Here is a 27627-nt window from a genome sequence, read left to right as displayed (position 1 = left end):
CAGAAATTTAGCACATTTGCTGAAGCTCAAAATAACTATTTTTTTTTTTTAATTTAGACTTGGTTATAGTAATATACATAGTGTGAAGTGAGAGAAGGGCTACTGGTAGGATTTGGTTGCATGATTTTACAATTTGCTTGCATTAATATAAATGGCAAAGTTAAATTTAGTGGATAATCAGTTTTGATTGTAAACATCTTCCAATGTTTTTTTAACGCTGTCATTAGACCATTTTTGAAAGGATGCCACTGTCTGGCTAGATCTAAATACAAAGATTTTGTGAGACTTATGTGAATATATAATATGGCATTCAAAGCAAGGAAATATTTTCTAATATCACAGAATTCATAACATGATCTCAGATACCAAAACAGCTTTCTGGAACTTATCATCGCTTGGAACTGCACATGTGTCTCTAAGAATAATTTTTTGTTAACTAAATAACTGTATTTACAATCAAATTTTCCTTTTTCTAGGAAGAACTTTGTGAAGATTGATTAGTTGGTGACTGTTGTCTATTAGTTTATGAGATAGTTATGCAACCGTAACTATAAATACTTCTACATAATGTCCTTTCATTTCACTAATGAAAAAATTGGCCCAAGAGCTCACTTTTCTTGTTTAATGCTTCTACAGCATTTCCCATTCCACCCTGAGTACTCTATGAAAAGTTTATATAGGAACTATTTTAGTCTCCATTGAACTAACTGCAGCTACCTCAAACTGCATATTTAACAGCCTGGCCATGCTGCACAACACTTTAGTGCAGGAAATGAAAATAAATACTGTATTAATTTCAGGCTAGATGTTTTAACAGGAAAGTCTGAATCTTCCTACTTAGGAAAATGGAACAAAAATACCCCAGTACATAAACCTGAAGCATCACTTGACTCTTTTTTATGCCTCTAAACTGGAGACTCAGATTTGTTTTCCCATCCTAGATGTTGGTAGAGGGGAGAACTGATCTGGGGAAGAACAGGCTGGAGTAACGATGCTGGCTAAGGAACGTTAAGTGGCTGGGAATCTGCCTATGAGAAGTATAAAATGTACCTTTGGTACACACTAAATACTAGAGCACAGTAAAATGTGTTTAATGCCAATGCAGTATGTATCAGTATGAGTTCTTCAGGGATCCCTTCTTAAAGGGATTGGGAGTTTTGCTATTTACATCAGTAGAAATAGAATGCAGTTTTAATTTATCGTGGCCATAACACACCTGATTTTGTGGTGGTGTGATCCTGAAACAAATAAAGGAGAGAGAAACAGGAGAACTAAATCTATAGGAGGTAGAACTGATCTTGCTAGAGAGATCAACTCACTATGGGTGTTGTTTGAGAAGCAGTGAGCTACACTTAAACTTAGTGTGATGTACTGTCTCTGTCTCTTGAGCTGAGGTCATTTGAGGACAGATTGGGAGGTTTTACTTTGAGTGGTAGTGAAATCAGGCTTGCTGCCTTTTCTGAACATGCTGAACTGTCATCTGGTGTGTCTACATTAAAAACTGTTTTGCCGGGTTAAAATCAATTATTTGTTTTTGCTTTGGATGCTTTGCATTCTTGCTCACAGTTGGGTTGGTGTTATGTGAGAAGGGCAGGGTTGTGGGTTCATACTCATATACTCATGTAGTTACAGACATACTTTACCCAAGAAGTAAAACAGTCCAAAACCTCAGATCAGAAGATGAAGACATTTTTCAAACCCCAAACAAAAGTAATAAATGGAAATAAGGATTAGCGTTGTCAATTCTCAACCCTCCCACAATAAATCTCCAAAATCCTGGCTTTTATCATAGATGGATAACACAATAGGCACACCAATATTACGCAAATACTTCATGTGCTATCAATTATTTTGGAAGTATTAATCATCTGAATTGTGAAATGGTGTGACCTTTTTTCTTAATGGAGAGTGTATAAAGATGAGAGTGTTAGGCTGACACATCCTTTCTCTCGTACTTGTGTAGGTATTTTGAAAAGTAATTTCAGAAGAACATAGCAGTGAATAGGGCTCTCCTCTCAGTACCCAGCCCGTGGAGTTAGAGATGATCTGCATTACATGAGAGGGCAATAGGAATGAAGTGAGAAATAAGATTTAGTGTGCTGCTAAAAAGCATTTGGATGTTATGAAATGAAGAGAATACATTCAATGGGGATGCAGCTGTGGAACCCTGACTGTTAGCAACTTTTAGTCCGTGACTATGAGAAAGGCTAACGCTCCTCAGAGTTAGGCTTGGGGAAGGGGCTGGTACAGGAGATCAGAGCAGAGCAGGTATGCATGCCTGCGGTGTGTCCTCACTGAAAGGATTCTTTTAACAGTTGCCTTGCTAAAATAAAAAGGTGGCTAAGAATATGCAGGTTGTGATGAAATAACAGAAATTAATTTCATTAACTATTTCCAGATATATCTTGAATTTCAGATTTGAAGCAGAGTGATTTACTGTGGAATCACTTTGAACAATCATCTTTCCCAAGGCTGATACTCTCCATTTTAGTTACACTGCTAGTCATGTGTGAGTTAGTTTTATACTTTTTTCTTATGTTTCCTAAGACTATCTCTTTGTAGTCATTAGCAGAGACTGATTCCATCAACACTTTCCCAATTACTTTGAGCTTCAGAATAAGTATTGCCCAGAAAGCAGTATGTCCTGTACTGTTTTCATAGTGCTTGATTTCTTCTTTAGTTCATTTCCATGTATGGATGTCAATGCTTTGATTTTCAAAATTAATCATGCCAGGTAGGTGAAAGCTGAATTAAATTGCATATTTCCCAAAGGTCAAACATATCGCTGAGCAGAAAATCTATATATGCTGTCTCCCTGGCATACTATTGTTGCCCTACCAACTCCTGAAAGCAGTCGTGGCTCTTGAGGTTAAACAATTTAAATAAGCTGATAGTTTGAGCATCCTGCTGATCCTTTTGTCTATGTTACCCAGGTTGTGATAATTTCTATATATTTTCAATTTAGCTCGAGTGCTAGTGTAAGTTGGTTTGCAAAATTCTGCAAAAGACATTCCTGAGAGAAGACCCAAAAGAATGAACTACTGCAGTGCTGGGGACATAGCTGTTCTGCTGCAAATGTTACGTGTCTGATTTTCAGACATGGTGAGCAGTCAGGGCTCAGTGCCGACCCTGTGGATGCCAAGTTGCTGCACACATTTACTGCCTTGGTCTGAAAGTGTCTGAAATGGGAGCAACATTACCATCCCTATGGATTAAACACTGCAGCATACTGCAACAGTTAATTAATTGAAGTGAAATTGTCTTTGGAGGGCCACACAATCCTGTTGAGCTCACTGGGACTCCCATGAGTGCTCTCCACAGAGCTTCTCGGTTGTAAGTGGCGGTAAGTCAGAACTGCTCGTAACCTACAAATACCTCTTAGGTTTTTGCTAAACTAGCACCTTAGGTGTACTGCTGACATCCATGTGATTCAAACTCACACTTGGAAGTGTTAAGGATGCGGGTGAGTGCTGCAGCCTTACTTTGCACCCTGTCCATCAGTCTAAGTCTTGAATCTGACTCTTCATAGCTCAGAACTGGATTCCACAGCAGAGAGCCATGCACTACACCCAGCCAGGCGTGCGGGTTCAGGCTTTCTCTGAGGTGGCAGCAGCAGGATTGCAATCAGGGAACCAAAACCAAACACCTTGACTGAACAGCATCATACACAAAATGTCTTGTTTTATTATCAACTTCAGAGTTTATTAATTTATCAAACCAGGTCAAAGTGATACAACAAGTACATAAATAAGTACTGTAACAGACATACATCCCATGAAGAGAATGAAAAACATGACACTGTATTTTGTTGTCTTAAGTGACCAGAAACGGGAGAAACGCAACACTGCATTTTACTAAATGATGCTTATGGGGTTTTTTTGCTTTTCTTAAAAAGTGTTTATTATAAAATAAATACACAATCTGGATTCCACCTGTCCTGTCACAAATACAAAAAGCAGGTTGCCTTCTTCTTCTTAAAAAAAAAAAAAAATTACAAACACTGTACACTTTCCACTTAGTCTTTTTCCACCAGCTACTGCTACAAACTGACGATGCCTGTGAGGTGAGAAATCAACTGCTGGTCTTCCCACCAGCTCACTACAGTTCTCAGAACCTCTTCCTTACAATGTCCTCACCAAAGGAATTGTAAGGTTAATTCATGACTTATTAGATGATTTATAATAAAATTTCACACTTCTGCAGTACATTTCAATCCAGTAGATGCCACGTGTGGTGGGTGCTGCTGATGCCAAACTGCTGCTTCTGCAGTTACAGTGCAGTAACCTCTGGTGCAGCGAGGTCTTAGGACCTGTTAGGAAACACTACACCCCTTTCAAACACCAGGGCAGGATTTTTGGCGGCAGAGGCCACAGTCCTGTGGAAAGGTGGTGGAACGTTTCACCTAGGTCTTCTTTTAATAAACAGAGACACAGGACTTCTCACAGCCAGGTGCTAGTTAACACCTTGCACTATAACACAGTGCCAGTGCTGCCAGGTGCCGGTGTGCTGCCGGGCCCCTCCTCTGAGGGGAGCTGAGGGGCTGCCCCGGGCCGGCCATGGCCGGTTCCGGCCGGTTCCAGCCGGTTCTGGCCGCCCCACCGCAGGGCGCGGCTGAGCCCCTCAGCGAGGCTGGCGGCGCCTCAGGGAGGGCGGATTTAGGAAAGGGCCGAACGCTGCCGGGCAGCAAGGGGTGAGGGACAAAGTGTGAGAAACAGCCCCGCGGCACCGAGGGCCGGGCAGGAGGAGGGAGGAGGCGCTCCCGGCCCTGAGCAGAGATTCCCCTGTGGCCACAAAGGGACCACAGAGGATTTCCCTGCAGCTCGGGGAGGCTTGGGAAGAGACCCCCATAGTTCTAATACCAGGTGAGAGTATTTCATTCTTGCAAATCCACGCGGTTGCTGGAGAAGCTCCCTTTTTAGCATGTTTTCTTGTTATGCAGTGGACTGTGTTGAGTGCTTGGTACAGAGGTAAGTATTCCTAAATATTATCTGCTCTCTGTCCAGGCCTAGGGACAATGGGTTGGTTATATACAGGCAAGATCGCCAGGGACCTGAGGTTACCCTATATGTATTCTCCAAATTCCCTTCACTCGCTCCTCTTTGCCGAGAAGCCCTGCGTGATTCTCCTCCTGACACTACAGGCAGCACAGGCAGGACCTGGGCGGCACGAAGAAGCCTGGCCCCAAGGCCTGCACTGCAGAGGGGGGCTGCCAGGGTTTGCTGCTCGAGACAAAGATCCCCTCAGGATGGGGAAGTTCTGCCTTGAACAGGCTTTTGGCATTTAGCACTGAGGTCTCCCACACCTTCATCCCTGTAGGAATGGGTACACCTTGGAGCGCTGTCACTAGCAGAATGACAAACCTCAAAATCCTTGCTCTCACTGTTGATTTCACTCCCCGTGAAGACCCAGCCCCTGGCTCAGGCCATTTCCGTAAAGCTTTGTTTCCTAGTGTGTTTGGACAGCACTATTCCTGTCTGCTTGTGGTGTTGAAAATGGGAGCAAAAGCAGGCAGTCACTTGCTTCTTGGGATTTAATCCGACATCGCAGCCACAAGGCAGTGCAGTATTTTGGTGACTCTTCAGAGAAAATATTTTTTAAATTATACTTTTCTGCAGATGAGAGCCACCTTTCTTAAACACACTGTAGACATGCTATACTAAATTTAACAGAATCTCTCAGATTGCTTTTTCACAAAGATAACAGTTCTCATGGAACTGCTGTGTTCTAAAGGCCTGCTGTAGCTGTTCAGTGTTTGTCATGGGAGAGAACTGTCCTTGAAGCATAAGAATTGAGAGGTCACCCTCAGAAAAATGCAGATGAGGTTGTAGCAAATCCAAACAAATAAATTAAGCACCATCACAACTCTTAAGGAGTTATTAAGCAGGAGGCTTAACCCTGTAGGTGTTTTGAAAGTACTGCAAGTACTTCACCACCTTCTACCATGTCACTTTAGAAGGCAGTTTATCAGCCAAGTCCATGTGTTAATAGGGCCCAGAAGAATAAAGTTATTAGAGCTGTGATAGGGAGCTAACACTTCACATTTTTTAGAGAAGTGGGTGGAGGAAACAGTGAAAACCACTTAAAAGCGAACATTTGCTCAAATTGCTACAAAAATACAGTGATTGCCACTAACACCTGCTGTTCAGTTTATGGACTCAGTTTGCTCAACTACAAGACATCATCCCAAAGGCAGGCTGCTTAGGAGTTTGTTAGTTTAAATCTGTTTTTTATGTCTCCAACACAAGTATTGTATCACTTGTATTTTTCCTCCACTACTAAAAAAAATCCATGAGTCATTTCAACACCAGAAATGGTATAAATTCAGCACAGGAAATAATGCTCTCCATAGTTCCTGCACATTTATTAGGTGTCCTTCTTTTCATTAGTTTGAATAACTTGCCAAATAATAATAATAAAAATGTTCTGTTTTCTCTTTTAACTTGTAAAGAAATGCAACTCTGGGAAAATACAATCTCTCTTTCTCCTTCCCCCACCAGTAATACAGAGCCTCCTAGTCTTTTGGAGGAGATATTTGAACGGTTGACACAGACCACTACACATAAAGCAGCAAATTTGCTGTGCATGATGTGAATAATTACTGCATTATAGTTTTGGTTTTTAGGGCAACTGTTGACTTAAGCAAAATAAGCCTGCAGTCCAGCTGCAGATCCAAGTTTTCATAAGTTTTCTTGTGTTTCTCCCTCCAGTGCTGTCTCCCTTAACAGTGACCCTTTTCAGACTTTTCAAGGTACAAAACCTTTACCAAATCCTCGAGCTCAGTCCTGCACACTCTGCTTTCACACATTTGGCTGATCTGAGCTTCTCCCTCGCTAAATATTTTCCACTGGCCTGAAAACAAAAATACAAAGGAGACAGATACTGACTTAGAAAAGGGCATAGGAAACTTCAAAGACATTTACAAGCACTCTTCAGACCAACCAATTCACAATGGTCAAGGAGAGAATGTCCAATCCTCCCATGGAAAATATGCAAAGTATCTTACAATCATGTAACATATTCCATGCAAAATAACTGTTAAAAATAATAAACAAGGACCAGAATATTATTCCTTTCTGTAATTAAGTAGTATTGTAAGTTGACCCTATTTATGCAACCATTTATGATGTTGGATACTCTGCTTTGTGACAGAGTGATGTGAAAATTTAACTCTGATGGTAAACCAAAGTATTTAAAAGTTGGGAAACAACAAGTTTAAGTGTTTCATGCACTGTGAACTCTGCCTACCTGTGTGTAATACAAACTGTGTTTGATGGATATTAATATTTCTATACATTTTTTATAATGTTAATAGAAATGCCTGCTGTCCTGGTAAATACAATACTATATTATAGATAACAATGACAAGCTTACAGAAGGCTGACAGCAAAATAATAGGATACTTTTTTATTAAAAGGTATCTGCTTCTCACTAAACCTGTATTATCAAGAATATAGTATTCCTGGGAAAAATACTTCGTTGCCTAATTAAAGACCTCAGAAAAAAGGACAACTTGTAATGCAAAAGAACTGGGAACTAAAAATGTCTACACCTTCATTCAGCTATCAAATTGAGTGTCATATCCCAAGCTGGATGAAATAAAAAAAAAAAAATCAAGAGTGATAAAAGAATTTCGTGTCCCTTCAAGAGACAGATTATAATAATGAAGATATTGTTAAGAACACAGGAAAGGCTTCTTTCAAATATGGCATATATTTATGTAGGAGAACTCCTTTAATCACCTCTGAATTTTTTCCCTTCTAAATCACTTTCTAAAAAATTGGGGAAACTTGACATACTACTTAAATAAATCCAAATTGTGCTGCTGTGCTGACATCAGTCATATTTCAGGCTTACGGCAGTATGGGCAGGAAACAGCCCATCTTGTATTTTATCAAAATACAGGAGACTAAGACAGTATGGACATGAATTATATGTATCTATATTTTAAATTGCTGTATTTTGATTATTTAAATAAAAACTTATAAAATATTGGAGCCATGTACTGGAGGAAAAAATAGTACATCTGTTTGACTGTGTTGAGTAAAAGAGAATGTTTTTCGAAGTTATGATTATATGGAGAAAAGAAACCTGAAGCGGTCAGAATTTTACTTACTAGGAGTTGTCCTTGTTATCTGCTTGAAGTAAGGAAGTTCTTCAAATTCTCTCTTGGACAGTTTTTCAACATAGAAGTGGCGCAGGATCCCTTCAAGCAAAGAAACAAGAACTGCATGTTACTGGAAATGTGCCTGTTGTTGTAAAACTTGTGTTGCTGTCCTGTCTTTATGTAGAATTACTGCCATGTCAGGTCACCTTGTGAAATAATCTTTACCAATTATGTGGATTTTCAGCCTATTCTTTTTTATTCTGCCTGCCACCCCCCTGATTTTTTTTTTGCTACTGTCCTGTAAATCCTTCTGTGGATTTACAATTATGGAGAGTTTGTGAGGAGGGTGAGAATTAGCCAATTCTTTTCCAACATAGCCGAACCCTTCCTTAGTATGAGTAAATGAAAGATTACAACAGAAGCCAAAATCCCAGTGTCTTGGAGAAAATCAGTATCATTTTTTAGTCTGATACCACTGTGCCTGTCATGAGCTAGTAGGCAACATCACTGTCAAATCATCACAAGGCTCTGTGGCTTCTTGAACACACACGGTAGTTATTAACCATCCAATCCTCTGTGACTTCTTTTCTGCTCACACTTTGGGCTTGGCTTTGTGCTTTAAAGTGCATCCTAGAGATGTATTGTTTCTGTGTAAAGGGCTGCCATACAGTAGGGTGTCGTATGAGGATCACGTGTTTTTTGCCTAAAGTAGATAGGACTTTAGGAGGCTGGAGATAATTTTTATTATACTAGAAGTTCAGGATTTGCAGAAGTGCTTGGGCTTCTGAATGCTTTTCTATTTCTTTTCCAAATTTTACCCGTTAGTCTAGTAAAAGATATTGTCTCCATCCTTAGCACATTTTTGCCCATACTCTAAACCATCATGGGTGTAGCATCACTAAGGCAGATAGGGCAGACTGATTTAAATGGAAAGCTTTTTAGTCCATCCTAAATAAGAACCTCCAGGCACTTGGTTCAAACCCTGCTGCCCATTTCTCTGCAATAAATTACACAGGGTATTACTGACAGCCTGTTTGTCATTGTGCTTTTGCTCACAATGAAGGGTAGGAGTTTGTAGAACCAGAGCTTTTTGTGGTACTAATATTTTTTGCACAGCAAAACTTGAGTATGTTGGAAGTGGTTGTATTAGCGATATCCTAAATAGCCAGAAGAACAGCAGTCTCAAGATGCTTGGATTTGTAAATTGTCCTGGGATTTCAATGGAAGATGTGTCCTGACTGCCGACCAGGCTCAAACCACGACAAGATGATACACTGTTTAAAGAATTAGCTCAACTCACCTTTTCTAATTGTCCACACATGTATTTCTATTTGAGATGGCTTTTCAGTCTCTACTGCAATTTTTCTGATGGTTTCTCCTTCCTCAGTGAAAACGGATTCATAGACGGGAAATGTCTCCTTCCCACAGAAGTAATCTTTGTTGTCAAAGGTTTGACTCGGCACTTCTGTTTAAAAAAAGCCCAAAACACATACTACAACTGTAATCAAGTCCTCCAGAACTTACTTGGCACCAATAGCCGGGCAAGTTTAGTTTTAAAGTAGAATTTTCACTTGTATGGGCACTCAAATCCATCTCCAGCTAAGCCCCAAACATTTAATAGTGTTCTATTCTGCTAGGTTCTGATGGCCTGTCTATGGTGGCAGGACAGTATTCATATTTATAATCCAGTTTCATAAGGAAATGAGCTGTGGAATATGATGTGGTCTGTGAGACTCCTCACAGTTTTTGAACCTGTTATCCGCTTTTCAAGCATATTTGAAATAATGGTAGAAGTCTCAGAGGTAATAACTAAATGAAAATGGTGATTGAACAGAGTGAAGAGACCCAAATTAATGTTTTGCTGAGGAAAAGGGCAGGTAGAACCTACAAGGTTTGAAATTTGCTGGGCAGCAGCTGGCTGGCCAGTGCAAGCTTGAGCTAGCCACAGTGCACTTACCTCTTGCCCACCAGCTAAAGTCATAGAGCATATAAGTAGAAATCGCAATTATTCTGTTGGTAATTGGAAGTTGGACAAGAATGCAAGAGAGATGATGCAACTCAGAAACTTGGACTGCTGTTTGTGGAAAAAACTAATAATTAATACATCTCCACACATATAAGACAGACTGCAGGAAGAGATTCAGCTTTCTTAAAAATTAGCACATAGAATCTCGAAGAAAAAGACAGTAACTTTCTTTTCGCTATTAATTTTTCTATTGAAGCCTATTAGCCAGGTTTTTCTGACTGTTCTCATCTCAAATAAGACAAATAAAAGCTGTGGATCTCTGATTCACAAATATCCAAAAGGATCTAGATACACATCTCCTGCCTGCCTACTGCCACTGCGTTGTGCTTTTCCACAGTAACCAAGGCTAGCAAGAGAAAATGAGAAGTGTGCATTCTATGAAGGATTTCTACATAAAACTGAACAACTCATTTCCTCAGAGCATTTCTGCCCCGTGCATCACCAAACATAGAAATGAGCCATACAGATCAGAAAAGTTTAAAGGCACAGAGGGAACTGGACACTCCTTTACCTTTTATATTATATGCAACATGGCTGGTCATTTGGCAAATCATCAGCAGAGTCATACTGGCAGATTTTTCAGTAGTTGTAGGCATTTATTTTAGTAAGTAATGTCTACATAAGTTTAATCATTAGTGCAGCATAGAAACAATGCTAAATTTGTGGTAAGTTAGTATTTATTTTAAGGATTAAGTTACATAACTGACACCAATCAGTTTATAATCAGGGGTTTTGAATCCTTCTGCTACATTTTAAAAAGCAGAAATTATATTATCTCCAGGCAACTTTCACAAGCTAGAAAATGATTTGAAGGTTCTGTGGGCACTGCAGTGAGGGAAGGATGGGAGAGTCTTTTAACAGTAATGAACCTTCTGTATGTGTTTCTGTTATACTCTCTTTGGAAATGAGCGTCAGGAAGTCATGCTAGCAGAGAGAAAGGCAGTGACCGATCAGGACATACGTGCCCCAGGCAGTGAGCCCCCCTATTTGAGGAACAGCAGGGCTGGCTGGGCAGCTCTGCCTGTCACACACTGAGATCTCTGCACACACATTAGAACAATGAGCACAGCTACTGCTATTTTCATAAAATCTTACTGTGACCAGAAGGTTTGAGCCAAGCCCCCTCAACATGCACAACGAAAAGGTGGTTTGTGATCAACTTTGTTTTACCTGGGCAGACTTTACAGCATTTTCCTTCTACTTTCTGAGGGTATTTGCAGGGATATTGTTCTGGACAATGAATTTTCTTACATTCTTGTTTGGTGATGTTGCAGGTGCACAACACACACTCTACGATTCCAAAGGCCCGGAGATTAGGATGCCAAGATTCACCATGTGAGTATGTTTTGCCATTTGAAACACAAACTACAAAAGAAAAGGAAGAAAAAGTACAACTGGAAAAGGTATGTTCATTGGCTACCTCTCTATGAATATTCATTTGATTCATGTACACTTTTATAAAGCAGTGTCTGTATACATAATCTGTTAGTGTCTTTGGCCCATTTCCCTGCTTGTTAACTTTAACCTGGAGTTTTGCTCCTTAAAATGAGTCTGAGCCTGTGATCACCCTTTTCTGAGCAGTTCTGCTTTGATTCCAGTTTTGCTGACGCTGGTGTCCATCACTATTTTGAGAAGAATGAAGGTGGCTGAGTCAAGTATTTGACTAGCTCCTCTCCAGTGCACACATTTCAGTTGTGCATCATTAACCAGCTTATAAAACTCACTCCTTCCCCTCCTAATTTCAGTCCACACACAGGACGCAGCCTGCTACATTGGCTCTGGCTTCTGGAATTGAATCTGCAGATGACAGGATCATGACATTTGCTACTGAGTCATCTGCACAACTTTTCTTACTTTTAGCTGAACACGGCTTTTGCAGTGAGAGCCATGCTATCAGCAGGGTGGATTAGTGCCACCTGGGCCTTTTATTGCTCTTGCATGAGAGTTCCTGCTATACAACATACAGAACAAAGCAAGGGAATGTTGCAAAATGAAATTTAATGTCCTTTGTGGAAATATATATGTTTGTAGGTATATATAGACACTCGCCTTTTGGAATCATAAGAAAATATTAACATGAAAGGATGCATATGGGACTGAAACTTCATTCCAATACCATTTAAGCACCTCAGAATATTTATTCATCAGTGCCCTTGGGAGACAGAGAAATATAGCTGACACAAGCAGAGTGGAAAAATCCATGCCTGGTGGAAGTCAGTTTGGGTCACCCGGCAGTTAATGGGAATTATATCACTTTACACCATGTTTGCATTTGTCCTATAAACCCTACTTCTTTCTTTTTAAATATTTTATAAACACAAAGAAAAATGCAAACTAATCCTAACAAGGTGAAAGAAAGGGCACTGCCTGATTTCTAAAAGCAACTAAAGTGAAGCTGGGATATGTTGTAAATATTTCCAATTCTTCTAATATGCCATCATTTTTATTAATGCTTTTATTTGTAAAATATGTTCCTATTTTGCCTGTAACTTTCAAAAGCAATTTAATTTTTATCTGTAATCTGAAATTTACATCTAACTGGTAACAGATGTGACCAACTGGCTTATATTTTACCGAGTTACTGAGATTTATGGAGAGTGTTTTTTGCAATGTATTGTCTTTCATGGGGTTATGCTATCATTTGGTTTATAATTTGCTACTTTTTAACTCTTTCTTAAGGCACATTTTTATTTTAGAGGTAGGAAACAGTTTTGTTTCTCAAATAAAAGCGAAGTGTTACCTGTATACCAAGAACATGGGAGAAAAAACTATAAACGAGAAAACTGGTAGGTATTCAGCTGCTCAGCAGGCTTCTTACATGCTTAAATACTATATTATTAGTTATATTTATGCTTATATGGATTTTTTTTTTCCCAGCTAGAGTTCTCCAGATCCTCTACGTATAGAAATATCTCATGATTTCTCCCTGACAGGGGAAGGGATAATACATGACATTGTGTAGATACATATTCTGTCTGGTTTAAGGGTTTGTTTAGCACAGAACAGTTAAGTAATTACTTTGAGGTAGGACTTGAAGCCTCCAGTAGAAGCCAAAATATGGCAAGTAATAACTTCTAGTTCCCTGATGCCCTGTTTTAAGTGCTTTTCATGTTTAGAATGATTAATCTATATCCATGCAACGACACAGTATTTGCATGTCAGGAGAGTTGTGTGCATATTTTTTAGCTTGTTGAAATGCGTCTCAAGGGGCATCATCATTAATTAATAAAACACTTGTTAATTGCACAAGAACAAAACAAAATACACGGTCAGCATTCCAGTTCCCATCATGGGGATCTCTCAGACACTCTCCAGGCAGTGAGTGTCTGAAGTTCCGGCAATTACTATGCACTCCATCCAGAAATATGCTGTTCGTCTGTATGCTCTGTATTTGCTGAAACAAATCAGTTAGAAATTGCTTTGATGATGTCTTCATGTGTGAATTACATGTCAAAGATATTGCACTGCATGGAGATTCCTGCTCCTAGATTCAGCATAAAACACTGGCATGATCTGAATGTTTTTTCATGCTTGTTCAGGTGGATAATAAAGATCCTATGGCCAACATTCCTTCTGTTAGTTAATACCTTAAAAGATTAGTTGGCCCTAATACAAGGGACTTTAACTCTTTGTGGGTAGCTTCTAAGTGCATACTGACTGGTATTTGTGGATAGATGCTCTTCTGAACATGCATTTTTACAGCTATTTCTTTCATGGCTTCTTAGGCCTGTTCCTGCAGACCTCAGCTGACTGAGGTACACCCACTGTAGGAACTAAGCATTCCACCCTTTTTATTGTACAAAACCTGCTGTCCCACTAACTGAAGAATCGGTATTTTCCCTCTATTTTTGTCCTTCCTGTAATGCAGCAGGAATATGGCTTAGTCATGTTTGGATAAGGTTTGCCATATGCGCTCAAAGTTTTGCTGTCCCCATAATGTAATATGTCCTACAATATATTATCAGAAGGCACTATGGGATTCTTAGAGTGAGATTCATTACCTTGGTTAACTTTGCCTCTACAGCTCAGGCTTCCATTGCCTGAATTGCCTACTCTGTCTCTTCTATTAGCCATGGAGGAGGAAAACAACTAGCTTAATGTGTGGGAAGTCGTGATATCGTCTTTCTTGAGAATAATTTGCTAGGCCTTGGAGGCAGAAAACCTCTTGATCCTACAGCAAAGCTATATGGTCTGAGATTTGTGGCGCAGTTTAAACATATGCTGTGTCAACTAGTAAATATACAAAATAGGAGACAGTGTAAATAAATTAACCATGAACAACTTCCTACTGGACAAGTTATTATGTGAATCTAAAGGCATCGTGTTGTCCTTTATGGCACAAAGTGCTCACTTCCCTGGTAACCGCTGCATGTGTTCTCAGAATTAGGTACCACAATCCCACAAAGTAGTTCAAAGAGCAACATGAGTGGTGCCTTTGCAGAGTGCAGTGCACTGTTGTATGTGTAGGCACAACTGATCTCAGCTAAGACCTTATTTTGTACCTTTAATAGCTTATTGCTTTCTGCCCCCCTGATTTGCATTGTGTCTCTTGATACCAGCGTGAATTTCTAAGATTCTGCTGTGTATTCTGAGAAGGTGATTGATTCCTGACCCAGAGTGATACTATAAGAAGCACTTGTCTTTACCTCGTCCATGCTTATGCTTGTTGTTGATGACGATTTGTACTATCGTTCCTGAAGCCTGCTGGGGATCTGGCAGGACTCCACGGTTACTCCTGGAATTGGGAAATCGTGGAACGTTGACTACCTGCCTTGCAGAGCTGGGTGACAGGTCATAGTGCGAGCGATGGTATGAGTGTCTCTGGAGACAGAAAGAGAGAAGGAGAGTAAATGTCTCATTTCTATGAACATGGGGAAAGGGGCTGTTCTAGAAGCTTAACACTGGCAATGAAGGTGTTGCAACTGTCTTAAAACATCATTAGATGTAATGAATGGCACCATACTAAATAAAGGCCATTCAGGTTTTGCAGGTAGTTAACACAGTAATGAAGTCATCTACACATACGCAGTTGTAACTCATCTCACCAGACTATATGTCAGTGTAGGTGTCTTTATCTGAGTTGGTCATCTGAAGTCCCTAATCAAGTCAATGCGCAGAGGCAATTTTTGAACCTGACCTGTTGTGGATCTCAATATCATGAGGAGATGAATCACAACCCAGAAGGGCCTATTTCGTTACATGTATTAAAAATGGTGTTCAGAGCTAGGTATCTGCTTTACTGATGTCTACTCTTCTCTAAGAGTAGATGAGAATTGTAAGCCTGTCTAGTTTTCCTCATCAAAATTGCTTTCTGCTGGGGCTCCAGTGGCAGAGTGCATCCAAGAATGACTGTGCAGCTTCTTTGCTTGCATCTTTAAACTCTCATGCAAGGCCACGGTTAGCCTTGCACAGACTGAGCAGAACCTTACTAGAATCTGTCTTACAGATGAGGAAGTCTCATTTTATTTGCAAAGGAAAGTAGTAGTAGTAGCCATGTGCAGTGTGTTTTCTAGAGCAAAAACAGTGGTTGTTTTCAGATAATTATTTTCCAAAATACCCACGGGCATAAAGGAATAGTGTATATTACAGCAGGTATTTTATGTGGCATGATTCTTCTCACTAATCCAAAGAACTGTTAGTTCTTATATTTAGGCAGTGCACTTAATGCTTAAAAGCTCTTCATATTCTCTCCAAATGCTGTTATAAAAATTACCTCTTGAGGAGTAAGTTGCTAATGGATACTCTTAGCCCCAGAGGTAGCGAAGCCCCTAAAGTAAATATATACATGTGTATATGTCAACTGAGAAGAAAGTGTTTGCAATTATGATTTAAAAGTGATGCTTCCATAGCAAACATAACACTAGAGTTTTATTCTTATAGAGCATATACAACGAAGACCAAATCTAGAGCCTGCAGGAGCTCATGGGAGCTTATAATTCAACATTATTAATTAATTCAGGTTGAGTTTATTAAGAGGCTTGCAGAGGTGGAAGAAACATATTTTGGCCTAGATTCACAGGACGTGGGATGTAGTAGATACTCAGACCTGCTATCATCCTTTTCTCTTTTTTCCCCCAATGTACTGGCATGCACAGCACAGCAGGAAAATATGTCTTTAAAATTGTGGGTCACACTTACAGCTTCCCTGTTGGCTGGCTGCCGGAAGATATCTCCATCAGAATGTTCCCATGATAGTTCTCCATCTCCTGTACATGAAGCAGAGCAGCATCAGTTAGGGGAGCAATTGTGCAATACCTTGGGAGATACTTAGGGGAAAAGTCTCAGCCAGGTTTACAGCTAAATTTAGGGTGAAGGTTGCATCAGCCTGTAGAAGTGGCAGTCTGTAGCCTGACTTTATTGTACTAGATTCTGTAAAGACCAAAAGGAAGATCCCTTCACAAACATTATGCAAACTCAAGATGAAGACTTACTATCATCAGATTTATGTTGGCTTAACAATATGCTTTGGGCAAGGTAATTTCCAGCAACCATTTGCTATGTGATCTTAGGCAAAGGTGAGGAGACATGACTTAGCTTAGCTCACAGAGAAAGGCTAAACTGTGTGACCTTCCACCTGCTGTGGGCTGAGGGAACACACAAGCACAGTTACTGTTGCTCATCTGACATGTACCTTGAGTGAGAATGTAATCCTGAATTACATTTTTGTAGTCAGTTCTGAAGTGTAGCCATTAATAAAGAACATTGTATTATATATATCAAGAAAAAGTAAGCCATATTTCGTCCTGCAAATTTCCCGTCCCCACATCTATATGGTTGTTTTTTCCCTCTTATTTTTGCTTAATTTAATAAAAATTGCTAAATCCCAATTCATCCTCAGGCATGATTATGAACCAAGGAGGTGCTTTCATCTGTTTGTCCAACACAGACTGTTTCATAAATAGAAGTGACAGCCATGCTCAGTGCATGACTCATCAGACACAAATCAGCAACTTTTCCAGGAAACCAGGCACATGCAATGAGTTATGGCAGGATGTACGAGAAGTTGGCCCACTAAGACCAGATCCCATCTAAGCACACAGTATCCTATATTTGCATGTAGAAAATACGAAACATTCAGCATTGCTTTTTTGAATCAGGCCAAGTAGAAGTACTACAGAATAAGGCTCGTAGCACTAAGGACACTCATAACAAAGTAAGGACATTCTGACTTGTCTTTTCAAAGAGAAAAGGTTTTGCTAGAGCATTTGCGATTTGTGCACGTGACACAGAAATAATTAATGATTTAAGAATCAATGTGAGGGACTTGCAGAGCCAGGCTCTGGTTCTTCACAGCCAAACATTTGATTCATGGAAAGGAAAGTTGGAAAGAAGAAACCCTCAGTTTCTATTCAGGAGTAGTGTCCAGCTGTTTTCTTTGTAAAGTCAAGGTCATAAATACAAACACAACTAAGCATAAGATATGGTGGAAATTATATTAGGGAAAAATCAGGTCAGGCTAAAGAGAGAATGTGGCTTTAAGAAGTTTTTAGAGACATACTTAGATATATTTGGCCATGCAGGGAGCAGAAACTGACTCTCAGTTTCCTCCCCATGAGCTGTGTTAAATCTTGATGCAAACATCTTGTTTAGGTTTGCATTTCATAAGGATCACAGAGGGGAGATAAAAGTTTATGCCCTATTGAAAAGGACAAAGTTAATTGTAAGATAAATGATCATTTTAACATTTTTAAGTATAGTTATAGACAGTGGAATACATTAAAAAACCCCTCTATCAGTGGAGACACTGTCTTGTCGCTACTGCATAATCTAATTTAATCTCACCTCATATGGCAATTCTAATGAACTTGTTTCTCATTAGTGACTCTCTCTCTGGCTGAAGTGACTGATTCCTCCAGTGTAAGGCTAGTTTACAGCACAGCTATGTCTGATACTTCGTACTTTGAAAGTCAGGTTGGTTTTTGTAACTGAAAGAGGTTTGCTTCAAATACAGCTCAAATAACTATCGGGGAATAGAAAACAGGAATCAGATGATCAGCAAGGATTTACTCTGAAGTACCCTCTTTTCAGCTCAGTCCCTTCGCTGCTCAGAGCTTTTGGTCCAGCATGTGTACTCAGTAAACTCCTTAGCATAGGGACTGTGGGACTATGCTAGTTCATGTTTCATAACTCTAGCACCATAGGCAAAATTATACAACCGACAATATAATAGTCTTTGTTTTTACAATGCAATAGTACTGAGTTCAGATAAGCAGAATCTCAAAAGGATATAGCTGCACAAAGGTGCAAGCAGGAGAGTTTTCAAAGCAGCCTGCATCACTGATATCAATAGAGTGGCACTTCTGAAAACCACAGGTACCTTTAGGTGTTTATGTGCATCTTTGAGAACTGGCTGTAGGTGCTTGGAGACCCTAGAAGTGGTGATTCAAATGCCACAATACCATTAGTGAGATAAAATACATTTAGAAGTTCTCAGATATTTAGACAGGCTTTTAGACTGACATTTAGTTTTAGACATTCAGAAAGGCTGGGAAGGCCCCTAGAATCAGGTTACCTGTGTGTACAAGATCTAAAATTCAATTTCTAGTAAAGTACTGAAGTCACCTGAGTATAGATTGACACCTAATATAAACTGGAGTAATTTGCCTTACCCTCTGAATTGGAATTCTTGTGTCTTGCATGCAACTTGAGCAGGTCTGGTAACCTGTCAGATAGAAGCTTGTCTTTTCTTGCAAAGCTTTTCTACCCAGAGCAATGGCAGCTATTTCAATGCATCATCTGAAGCCTTGATTTACCTTGTTATGGGGATGCAACTTTATCATCAATGCATTTTCTCCTTATTTCAATTTAGGAAGACAAGGGTAGCAATGTTACCCTGGTGGAATTCCAGGTTTAATTTCCCAACGTGCATTGGAATGTAAGTACATGGGAAACTTGCAGATAGTGGCCTAAGTGACAGTGCTGTGCACGGACAGGGCTCTGACAGGGAAAGGAGTAAATTCAGAGCCTGTCCTTCTGTGGTTGTACTTGAGCTTACCTCTGCAAACTGGACAGCAGGACTCTGGAACAGAAACTGGGAAGGAGCAAGTTAATTTGGGACAAGTCTTCAACCCACAGTACACGTTTCCTTCCTGCCAGTAAAACACAAGAATTTAGAAGGAGTCATCAATTCGTCTGGTACTGTATATGCATTTTTTATGGACAGGCTTAAATCTAGTATGTGTATTTACATAAATGATACTCTAGTATGCAAAAGCAGAGTATTAGTCCAATGAAAAGTCTGGATGTTTTTTTAAAAATTTGTTGTCACAGAGGAAGGTCCCTTTCTTTAAAAAAGCAGAGAGAAAGGGGGAGAGGTAAAACTGGAGGAATAGCTTATCAGTAACTAAAAGTCATAAAGTCTGTTCAGTACTTAGCCTGTTGAATTTGTAGTTAATGTAGAATATGATGATGATTTGATCAGAGGAGGTCCAGAGTTGCCAATACTTGATACCAAAGAACTGGTTGGATTGAGAGGGATGTTTTGGTTCAGACACTGGCTCTGAAGAATCACTGAGTGACTGGTCAAATATCCTGGATTTGAATTGGTGACATCTCAGGAATGGCTCTGTGGCCCAGTGCCAGTTTACAGAGCTGTCCACTCCCAGCCTGTTGGGCTCTTTCCTTATCAGCTCAGTCCAAATTAATTCAGTTTCAAGTCTGTGGCTTAGTGCTGTATTTTCCAGGCAGGCTGAAGTGAAATATTCTATGTATGCCAAATAGCAATATTTTACCTGCTGCCTCTGCACTGTAAGTTCACTTACAGCAGATGGTTGACAGGGTAAGCTTTGTCCACTGTGTTTGAGTAAGAGGTAGCCTGGCATTTACCAGGTGCTGCAGACTGGCTCTGAGCACTCTCATGAGCTTCAGCATGAATTATCAGTCCCCAGCCTTTGCTATGTGTTGCTTGTATTTCAGTGTCATGTCTTCTAGAAAGGAGAAGTGAAGCATAGATAGAGCAGGGCTCTGTCAAATCATGTTACTTACTGAGCAGCTGCACTGGGCACACTGGTTTGCTTGCCTGTTTTGGAAAAGCCCCTCTGCCACAAACATTTCGCCATGATGGTAGGTGGTGCCGTTGTATTCACAGGATTTCCCGGTGATTTTGCTGTTCACTGAGAAAAGGGAGTCTTCTGGAAGCAATGGGAAAGGAACATTTCATGCAGATGTTCTTGACAACTTGCAGTATCACAAATACAGGGGTGGAAAAGCTTCCCTTCACCCTCATTTCTCTTTATTATAACAGGACAAGTTTTGTCATGCTAGAAAGTATAAGCGATATTCTCATGCTGCTATTTTGCTGAATTTAAATAACTCACATTTTGAGTTGACTGACCCAGTTAATCTTAGAATGTTACTGATCAACTGCAGTGCCAGCACTGATGGCCATGTCTCATGCTGCTGTCTTTTCTCTTCCTCTGTCTGCTGTAGCATTTGGTATTAGGACAGATAGGTGAAGTTATGTGCCCACTTGTTATATTACATGTTTTTTTCACGCTTGAATGTAGAAGGCATCAAGTCCTGTATATGCATAGAATCCCACTATCAGTAGCACTGTTCTAGCATGGTTTTCCCATTCTTAGTACTGGTATCATTTTGTTAATGATTTGTTGTAGCCCTCAGAAGACTTAGTTGCAGGTTAGCAGGTTGTGCCATAGGGCATGCGTCAGTCCATGCCATCCACTGGCACAAACCTTCTGGTTAAGGAGCAGCAATACTGATGATGGAGTGGTGTCAAGAGAAAACCATGTACTATGCACGTGTTTGTTCTTGGTGGCCTTCACAATTTGTTGCTGCTGTTGTTTTCAAAATGGGCAAAACCTGTCAAAGCCAGATCTCAAAAGCCACCCAAAAGCTGATTTTTCTCTGACATGCATTTTAATGTCAGATTGGTGCAAATGGATACATTTGTTCACAGAATTCAGTGCATATGACAAAGCGCACAAGCTGGCAGTGTAAGTTCAACCCTGAAGACTCCTGTTTCAACTCAAGATTGTACTGAGTTCTGCACCACATGGGTTAAATTTTCTTCTAAGATATAAAGCTATCCATACCTTATGTTAAAACATCCCCTACATTGTTTAACTATTAGCAGTTGACAAACTGTGCAAAGGGATTATACTTTACCTATGAAATGTAAGTCACTTGATACCTATTGGGTAGTGAATCTGGCATTATATATTTACATTCACATAAATTTAGTATCTTAGCACGGGGAAAGACATTTTGAACAAGAGCTCTGTGGAAGTAACAGTGGAGTGTTTGTTCTCTGGAGTCCAAATCACTGCAAATTTCTAGGAATGCAGCTGAAATGTCAGTCAGTGGGTTTGGGCTTTCATTTAAAAGAAACCTGACCTGAAAATTCAGGTTTTGCTGTAGCTCCTTTCATTATCTATCAGATAAACCTGGGGAGATTTTTTTGTGAAACTGTGCCACCACTGAATCACATTTTTCAGCTGTGAGATCAAGTGAAAGAGCAGTTTTCTTCTGGCATGCACTGGCATTAAACACTGACATTCAAAGTTTTCCATAAAAGCCTATATTTAGTTACTTTGGTCCATCAAATATTAATAATATTTTTAATGGTAAATGTCAAAACTGGCTGTGGAACATATGTGTACTACAGTATTTGAGAGTCTAGTGGGTCAGTGAAGAACATTCTGCAGGAGAACAGCAGAAGTTAGTCATTTAGGGTTCCTTGCCTGACATTTTATTTCTCTTCAAGAGACAGACATGGTATTTGCACTTCCTCCTTTGAAGCACCAAATACATCATTATTTCAGAGCAATCAAGGGTGTCTAATGATACCTTTCCAAAATCTTATAAATAGTACAGAGCTTTGACAACACCTGTGCTTGGCATAGAAATGCAGCACATTTTTGGCACTTTCTGTACGGTCTGCTAGTAATACACATTCTGGAATGGAAAGATGTATGTTCTAATTAAGACACATCTTTTGAAAGTGATCAGCAAAAGATTCAAGTGGCAAATTCAGCTACTGTCCCATTATCCACAAATACTGGAAAACATGAATAAGGAGGCACTTCTTGGGACTGTGCTACCTCCCAAAACTTATGTCACCATAATTTCTTGGGCCTTCCAAGAGTCTTCTCGTGGAAAGAAGAAAGAGAGATTGCCAAACCATTACTTATCCCCTTGCCCCTTGGGGGGGCAACTGGAAGAGCAGAAGAACTGAAGAGAATGAAAACAAAAGGAGAAGTGAAAGGAGAATACAGATGGTTCTGGTCTGGATATGAGGCCCCGTTCATGCAGCCTCTGCAGGACATTGCTGTGCCCCTGTGGGATGCCTGTCCAAAAGCAGCATTTGGCTTGTGGTCTGACATTTGCAAAGACCAATACTTGAATGACTCATTGTGACTCTTCAGAGTATTGGATGAAGAAAGTCAATTTTAATGCCGATTTACCTTGATATATACCACATTGCTCAAATCATTATGAAATCACCAAATGCCTTTAAATTGTGGCTTCTAAATACAGAAAGTAAGATGGTGAAATTCTTATTGCTTGGAAAATCACAGTGGAGATTTGCAGTAGGTGATTGTTTTCATCTATATTTCTTTTAAGTTGATAACAGCTAAATCATAACATGCAGCCCAAAACACATGTACATCTGCCTATCTTTGGAATGTGGGATGAAATTCTATTGCTATTTTGAAATCTTATTTGATGAGAAAAGTCAGTTTCACTTACAGGGAATAAGACTATGGTTTAGGTCCTATACTGCACATACCTTTGTTTAGGATTATCTTTTAGCACATTAAGTCAATGAGGCTATTTGGGTGCATAAAGTAAGGCTTAGAAGTAGTTTTCAGAACAAGATCACGTTACTGTTATTGCAAAAAAATATATACAGTCATATATCGGAGACAGAATATTGGAGAGGACAACTGATCCTTTCCAAACACAGCATCTGTCTAAAACTGCAAGGAAGCTTTGTTTATATTGCATGTCCAAATACAACTTCTGTCTGGTGCAGTTTCTCTGCCTCTGTCTTTGCTAGAGTATCGTGGCTAATTAGAGGAGTTCAGACTCCCTCATGATATCATATTCTCCTGTAGAATGTGAAATTACAGTCATTGTGGATTATTTTAATAAGTGCCAGGTTTGAACTTCGAAAAATCTTGGCATTAATATTGATATCATCATGCATTATTCTGTGCCTTAGTTAAGAAATGTTAAAATTAGATTAATTAACTGCCAATATAAGCATTGCTCAAAGCTCTATTTGTAAACCTTGCTTCCTAATCAGGATTGTTCCCAAAGCCTTATCTGGCATTTTAGTGGTGCTGACTAACATTGCTTTAATTAGCTGCCTCTCTAAAGTACCAGGCAAACCATCTGTGTGAATCCTTTTAATTAACTGGGTTCAATCTGAGCTTTTCTTTCTGGCATTCATAGCATGTCAGTGGAAGCAATATAAAACATACAGAGTAAAGATATTATAGCATCAATTGAAAAGGATATATCTTTGTTTCTGTGGTTGGCATTTATTCTCTAAGGGCTCAGACTTCAGTATAGAAGTTGACAGGCCATGCTTACGTTTGCCTGTGATGTTAGTGGGATCAAGATAGGACCATGAGTTAGCAATATGCATAGCACTGATTTATCACCAACGTTATCACTAAGTAATGGCAGGGGGCTAAGATGTGCAACCTAGACTTCATGTGACTTGCTGTGGATTTGAACTTACCCTGTAAGTAGCTTTAAATGTTGAACCTGACTGAAGAAATCTTTCAGGTTTTACAAACGGGCAACAGAATACAACTGTATCAAAAATGGATTAGCTTCAAAACAATTATTTTTGTAAAAGGAATTGGAGACTATGGTGGGCATGCTTGAATTCTTATATCCAAGCATTCCTCTCCTCCAAACATGGGATTCTGTCCAGCTTCTATTGTCTACCTAGGCTGGTTTTCACCGGTGTACCATACACACAAGGTAAATCCTGGCCTCAGTGAAGCCAACAGAAAAGTTTCCTTCAGGAGTCAGCCTAAGTGCTTGCTTGAATGCTGCTTTTTAAGATTATGTTTGAGATGGATGCTGGTACTAGAAGGAACTGTTGATCTATACAAACAAGATTTGTAGCAATTCAGATCTGTAATACACCCTGATATAAAAGTTCACTATGAACTAAAACTGTGTGTAGGTGTAGTTCACATATTCCATCAACTATAGTCCATTTAACAGAGCATGTGAAGAAACAGTATGGCAAAAAGGTTGCCATGAAGGGATGCTAATTTAGGGTGAAGTGCAGCACTAATACTTTCTTGATAGTCTGACAAAACAGTTAGATATTTATTTGGTAAACCACAGACATTTTATGGACATTTTATGGTTCAGTGGAATCTACTCCAATCACAGATTTTTCATGGTAACCTGCCTGGGTTTCTGATGGTCTGCCCATGACTTGAGGTTTCTGAGGGCCAAGGTTTGAAGGCAGCAATATTATGGACACAGACCAGGGTTTCCTGGCTTCTGGAGCTTTCCAGTCTCCGGGGAGAGAGATGCTGTGTCACATGGATCACAGACAGTTTTGGAAACACCATCTTTTAGCTTTTTCTGTTTACAGCTATTCCTTCCTGTATTGTTATAGAAGCTTGGTCCTGAGATGCTTTACCCTTACTTGGATATGGAGCAGAAGAGCATCAGTTATCTGCAACTAATCCCTTGAACAGCTTAGACAAATTCCATGGGCAGTTGCTGGTGTCTGAAACAGTGGTAACTTCTGTAAAAATATTTATGTGTAGAGGGTGAAAAGCATTGACTGGCTATGAGCGAACTAGCCTTTTGGGAAATGTTACTGTAGGGTGACTTACTTTAGGAAGGGCTTTACGATCCAGGCCTTACTACAGTCAATTCAGTTTTCAACTTGGATCCTTCTGGAAAAAGTAAGGAGGTACAGGTACAATTGCTAACAAACAATTTTAGGACACTAACTGACAAACTGACAAAACTACCTCAGAATCAATGCAGTCATGGCATGATAATCACTGAAGTATTTATGATGTCACATCTGACCTTCAAGACAAGAAAATCAGTTGCTTTTGGATTGTCTTCCCCATTTTGGACAATGAGACCAAGCATCTTGGCTTTCTGAAAGTCACTGTGCCAAGCTTTACTGATCTGCAACCAGTATTAGGCTGTGGCTACTGAGTGTACTCCTGAAATGGAGACTGTACGGATCAGACAAGGAAGGTGTGTAGGTGAAGTTCACACTGCTGCATACATCTCAGCAGGGTCTGTGAGGACTGTGCACAGCACCTCAGCAAGGGTCTGTGGGTTTTTATTGCATCTCTACAAGATACTTTCTTGTACACTATTCTGGCCATTCTTGTTAGTACTTAACACTCTCACTATTGCTTATTTTAGTATCAGAACATCTGGCAAAGATCATTTTTTAAAAATCCTACAGACTCTTGGCTTGCTGACTTAGAAACTATTTTTAAACTGCAACATTCAGAATCACCTAGTGTCATTTACTGAAAAAGATGGGCTTTTAACATCAAGCAGAAACACTAGGCGCTCAGCCTGGCTTGGGTTTTGCAGTTGGTCTGTTTTATTAACCACCCTTATAAAAACAATTAAGTGCTAAACAATATGAAATTAATCACAAGGTCTAATGCGTTAAGAAACTTACCATACTGGGAACTGTTCTGCAGATAGTCTCTCTGGTCTTTTTAAGTAGACAGATGATAGATTATGAATTTTAATCCAGAGAGGATTTTATGAAACATGTTTTCTGAATCAACCTGGAGCATAAGCATGTACAGACCAAGAGACTGAGGATTTATTTTGGAACCCTATTCACTAGAGAAGCAACTGAACTGCTGTAACTCTGTGACAACTGTTTACATTGACATCTCTTCTGCATATTCACTTGTATTCCCAGTGAGTTTTCCTACTTACTGAAAACAACTGGGATAGTCAGTGTAGTTGCAACAGGTACTTCAAAGCTCTCTAGGCTATATCCTGGTGCAGGAAATTGTCCTTGGACACCTGCTAACAGGTCATCTCACACGCTGCTTCTGTACAGAAATCAGGTCACCCCAAATTGCAACATAACATCATGTGAGGCCAGATTACTTGCCGTGACATTTAAAATTGGCATAATAATTGCAGATTAACTATTCAGAAGCAGCACGTAAAGAGCAATTATGAAGGTCAAAATAAAACACAATTCTTGGAAATGTGCAGACCTCGAGCATTTCTAATGCCAAAGGGGAACATGACTAGAGTATGACAGTACTTCTCCCTGTTTTGCTTATTGAAAATTTTATGAAACCTGAATCTTCTTAGGTATACACACTGCCCAACACAAGTGGGCAGCACTTTGATGACCTGACATCTGTTTTTGAAAAACTGCTTGCTTGGGTAGGAGTTGCACATACCCCTAGGTCTCCTTGTTAGAAAAATATTGTTAATTCTCCTCCTTCATGGAGTCTGGGTGTTTTCCTTACAAGCAAAATCATTCTCTAAGGTAACACACACCTAAGTCAGTAGAGAGATACAGGGATGATTCTTGCTTATTGAGTCTTTTTACTGATGTTTTTCATAGCAATGTTAAAGGCTAACACAGTGGGCTTCAGGTTCCACCATGAAGGATTAATTCTAGGAGGCCCCAAAATACTAACTGAAGCAGTCTGGGATAACAGTAATGGGATAACTTATTCATGTGCAGAAAATTACATTTCTGGATAAAAACCTGCAGGTGGAGTTGCAATTTAACAAAGTGGGTTGAAAAAAATCGAGGCAGTCACGTAGAATAAAATGATAAGTTGAACTGACTGCAACTCATGTGGAGAGTTGGAAACAAGAAATTCAGGGAGGAGAGAGTTGCAGATAAGATGTTGGAAGCTTTATGTTATGCACCTTGTTAGTTCTCTAGCTTACTTCAGCTGCTCCCAGAATGCAGGTTGCAGTCGTCAAAGGCCAGCCACAATGCGAAAAAAATGCTGTGTTTTCCTCCACCACCGAAATGTGTTTTTAACATGAAACAGGCTGTCACCCACAGGAGTTGTGCATCTGTCTTAGAATGGAATTCAGTTTGTGTTTGCGTACGGGACAAGACTTCCCCAAATTAGCTAGCCTGAGTACCGTCATTCATAGCAATAGCTCTATCCTGAGCCAGACACATGCAGAGTAGGAACTGCGCCTCCCACTCCAACTTTCAGCTTTTATCTGAAGGCAGAGCTGGGACTGACAGAAGCAAAAGTAGTTCTTGTCGTGTTTTGCCAAACACCCATGACAATGGACTGACTTATGGATCTTTTTTTTTTAATCCCTGATGCAGAATCTTTAAAACTTTAAGGGTAACAATATGCCCTAGGGTCCCATCTTGCATGTGGTGAAAAGAATCTTTTATGCCACAGTATAGATTAGTCCGATCCTTTCAAGTGGGTCCCAGTGAAGCCAGGGAATGACTTCTGGAGGGAAGTACTCCTCAGTAAGTGACTCTGGAGACTAGGACTCTTAAGTAAAC

The 27627-nt window shown here is 39.8% G+C and overlaps 1 protein-coding gene across 3 annotated transcripts in view; it reads right to left on the bottom strand.

Annotated features, from left to right (window-relative positions):
• Nucleotides 1–3680: 3680 nt before the first annotated feature.
• Nucleotides 3681–27627, bottom strand: part of CHRDL1 (chordin like 1) — a 44841-nt gene continuing 20894 nt past the window's right edge. For 2 of the 3 annotated variants that reach the window (XM_042807448.1, XM_042807447.1), the window contains exons 5-12: nucleotides 20115–20260; nucleotides 19126–19219; nucleotides 16269–16336; nucleotides 14777–14951; nucleotides 11301–11495; nucleotides 9405–9569; nucleotides 8114–8203; nucleotides 3681–6849 (exon numbers count right to left, since the gene is read on the bottom strand). In XM_042807448.1, the coding sequence (XP_042663382.1) occupies nucleotides 6719–6849; nucleotides 8114–8203; nucleotides 9405–9569; nucleotides 11301–11495; nucleotides 14777–14951; nucleotides 16269–16336; nucleotides 19126–19219; nucleotides 20115–20260 (1064 nt within the window). In that variant the 3' untranslated portion in view covers nucleotides 3681–6718. The remainder of the gene's footprint in view (nucleotides 6850–8113; nucleotides 8204–9404; nucleotides 9570–11300; nucleotides 11496–14776; nucleotides 14952–16268; nucleotides 16337–19125; nucleotides 19220–20114; nucleotides 20261–27627) is intronic. The other variant, XM_042807449.1, reaches the window with a different exon arrangement.

Source organism: Tyto alba, unplaced genomic scaffold (genome assembly GCF_018691265.1).
Source record: "Tyto alba isolate M040663 unplaced genomic scaffold, T.alba_DEE_v4.0 Super-Scaffold_5, whole genome shotgun sequence".
In the NCBI taxonomy this organism is placed as follows: Eukaryota; Metazoa; Chordata; class Aves; order Strigiformes; family Tytonidae; genus Tyto; species Tyto alba.
Note: the sequence above shows the minus strand (reverse complement) of the source record. Positions and strands in the feature narration are given on the sequence as shown.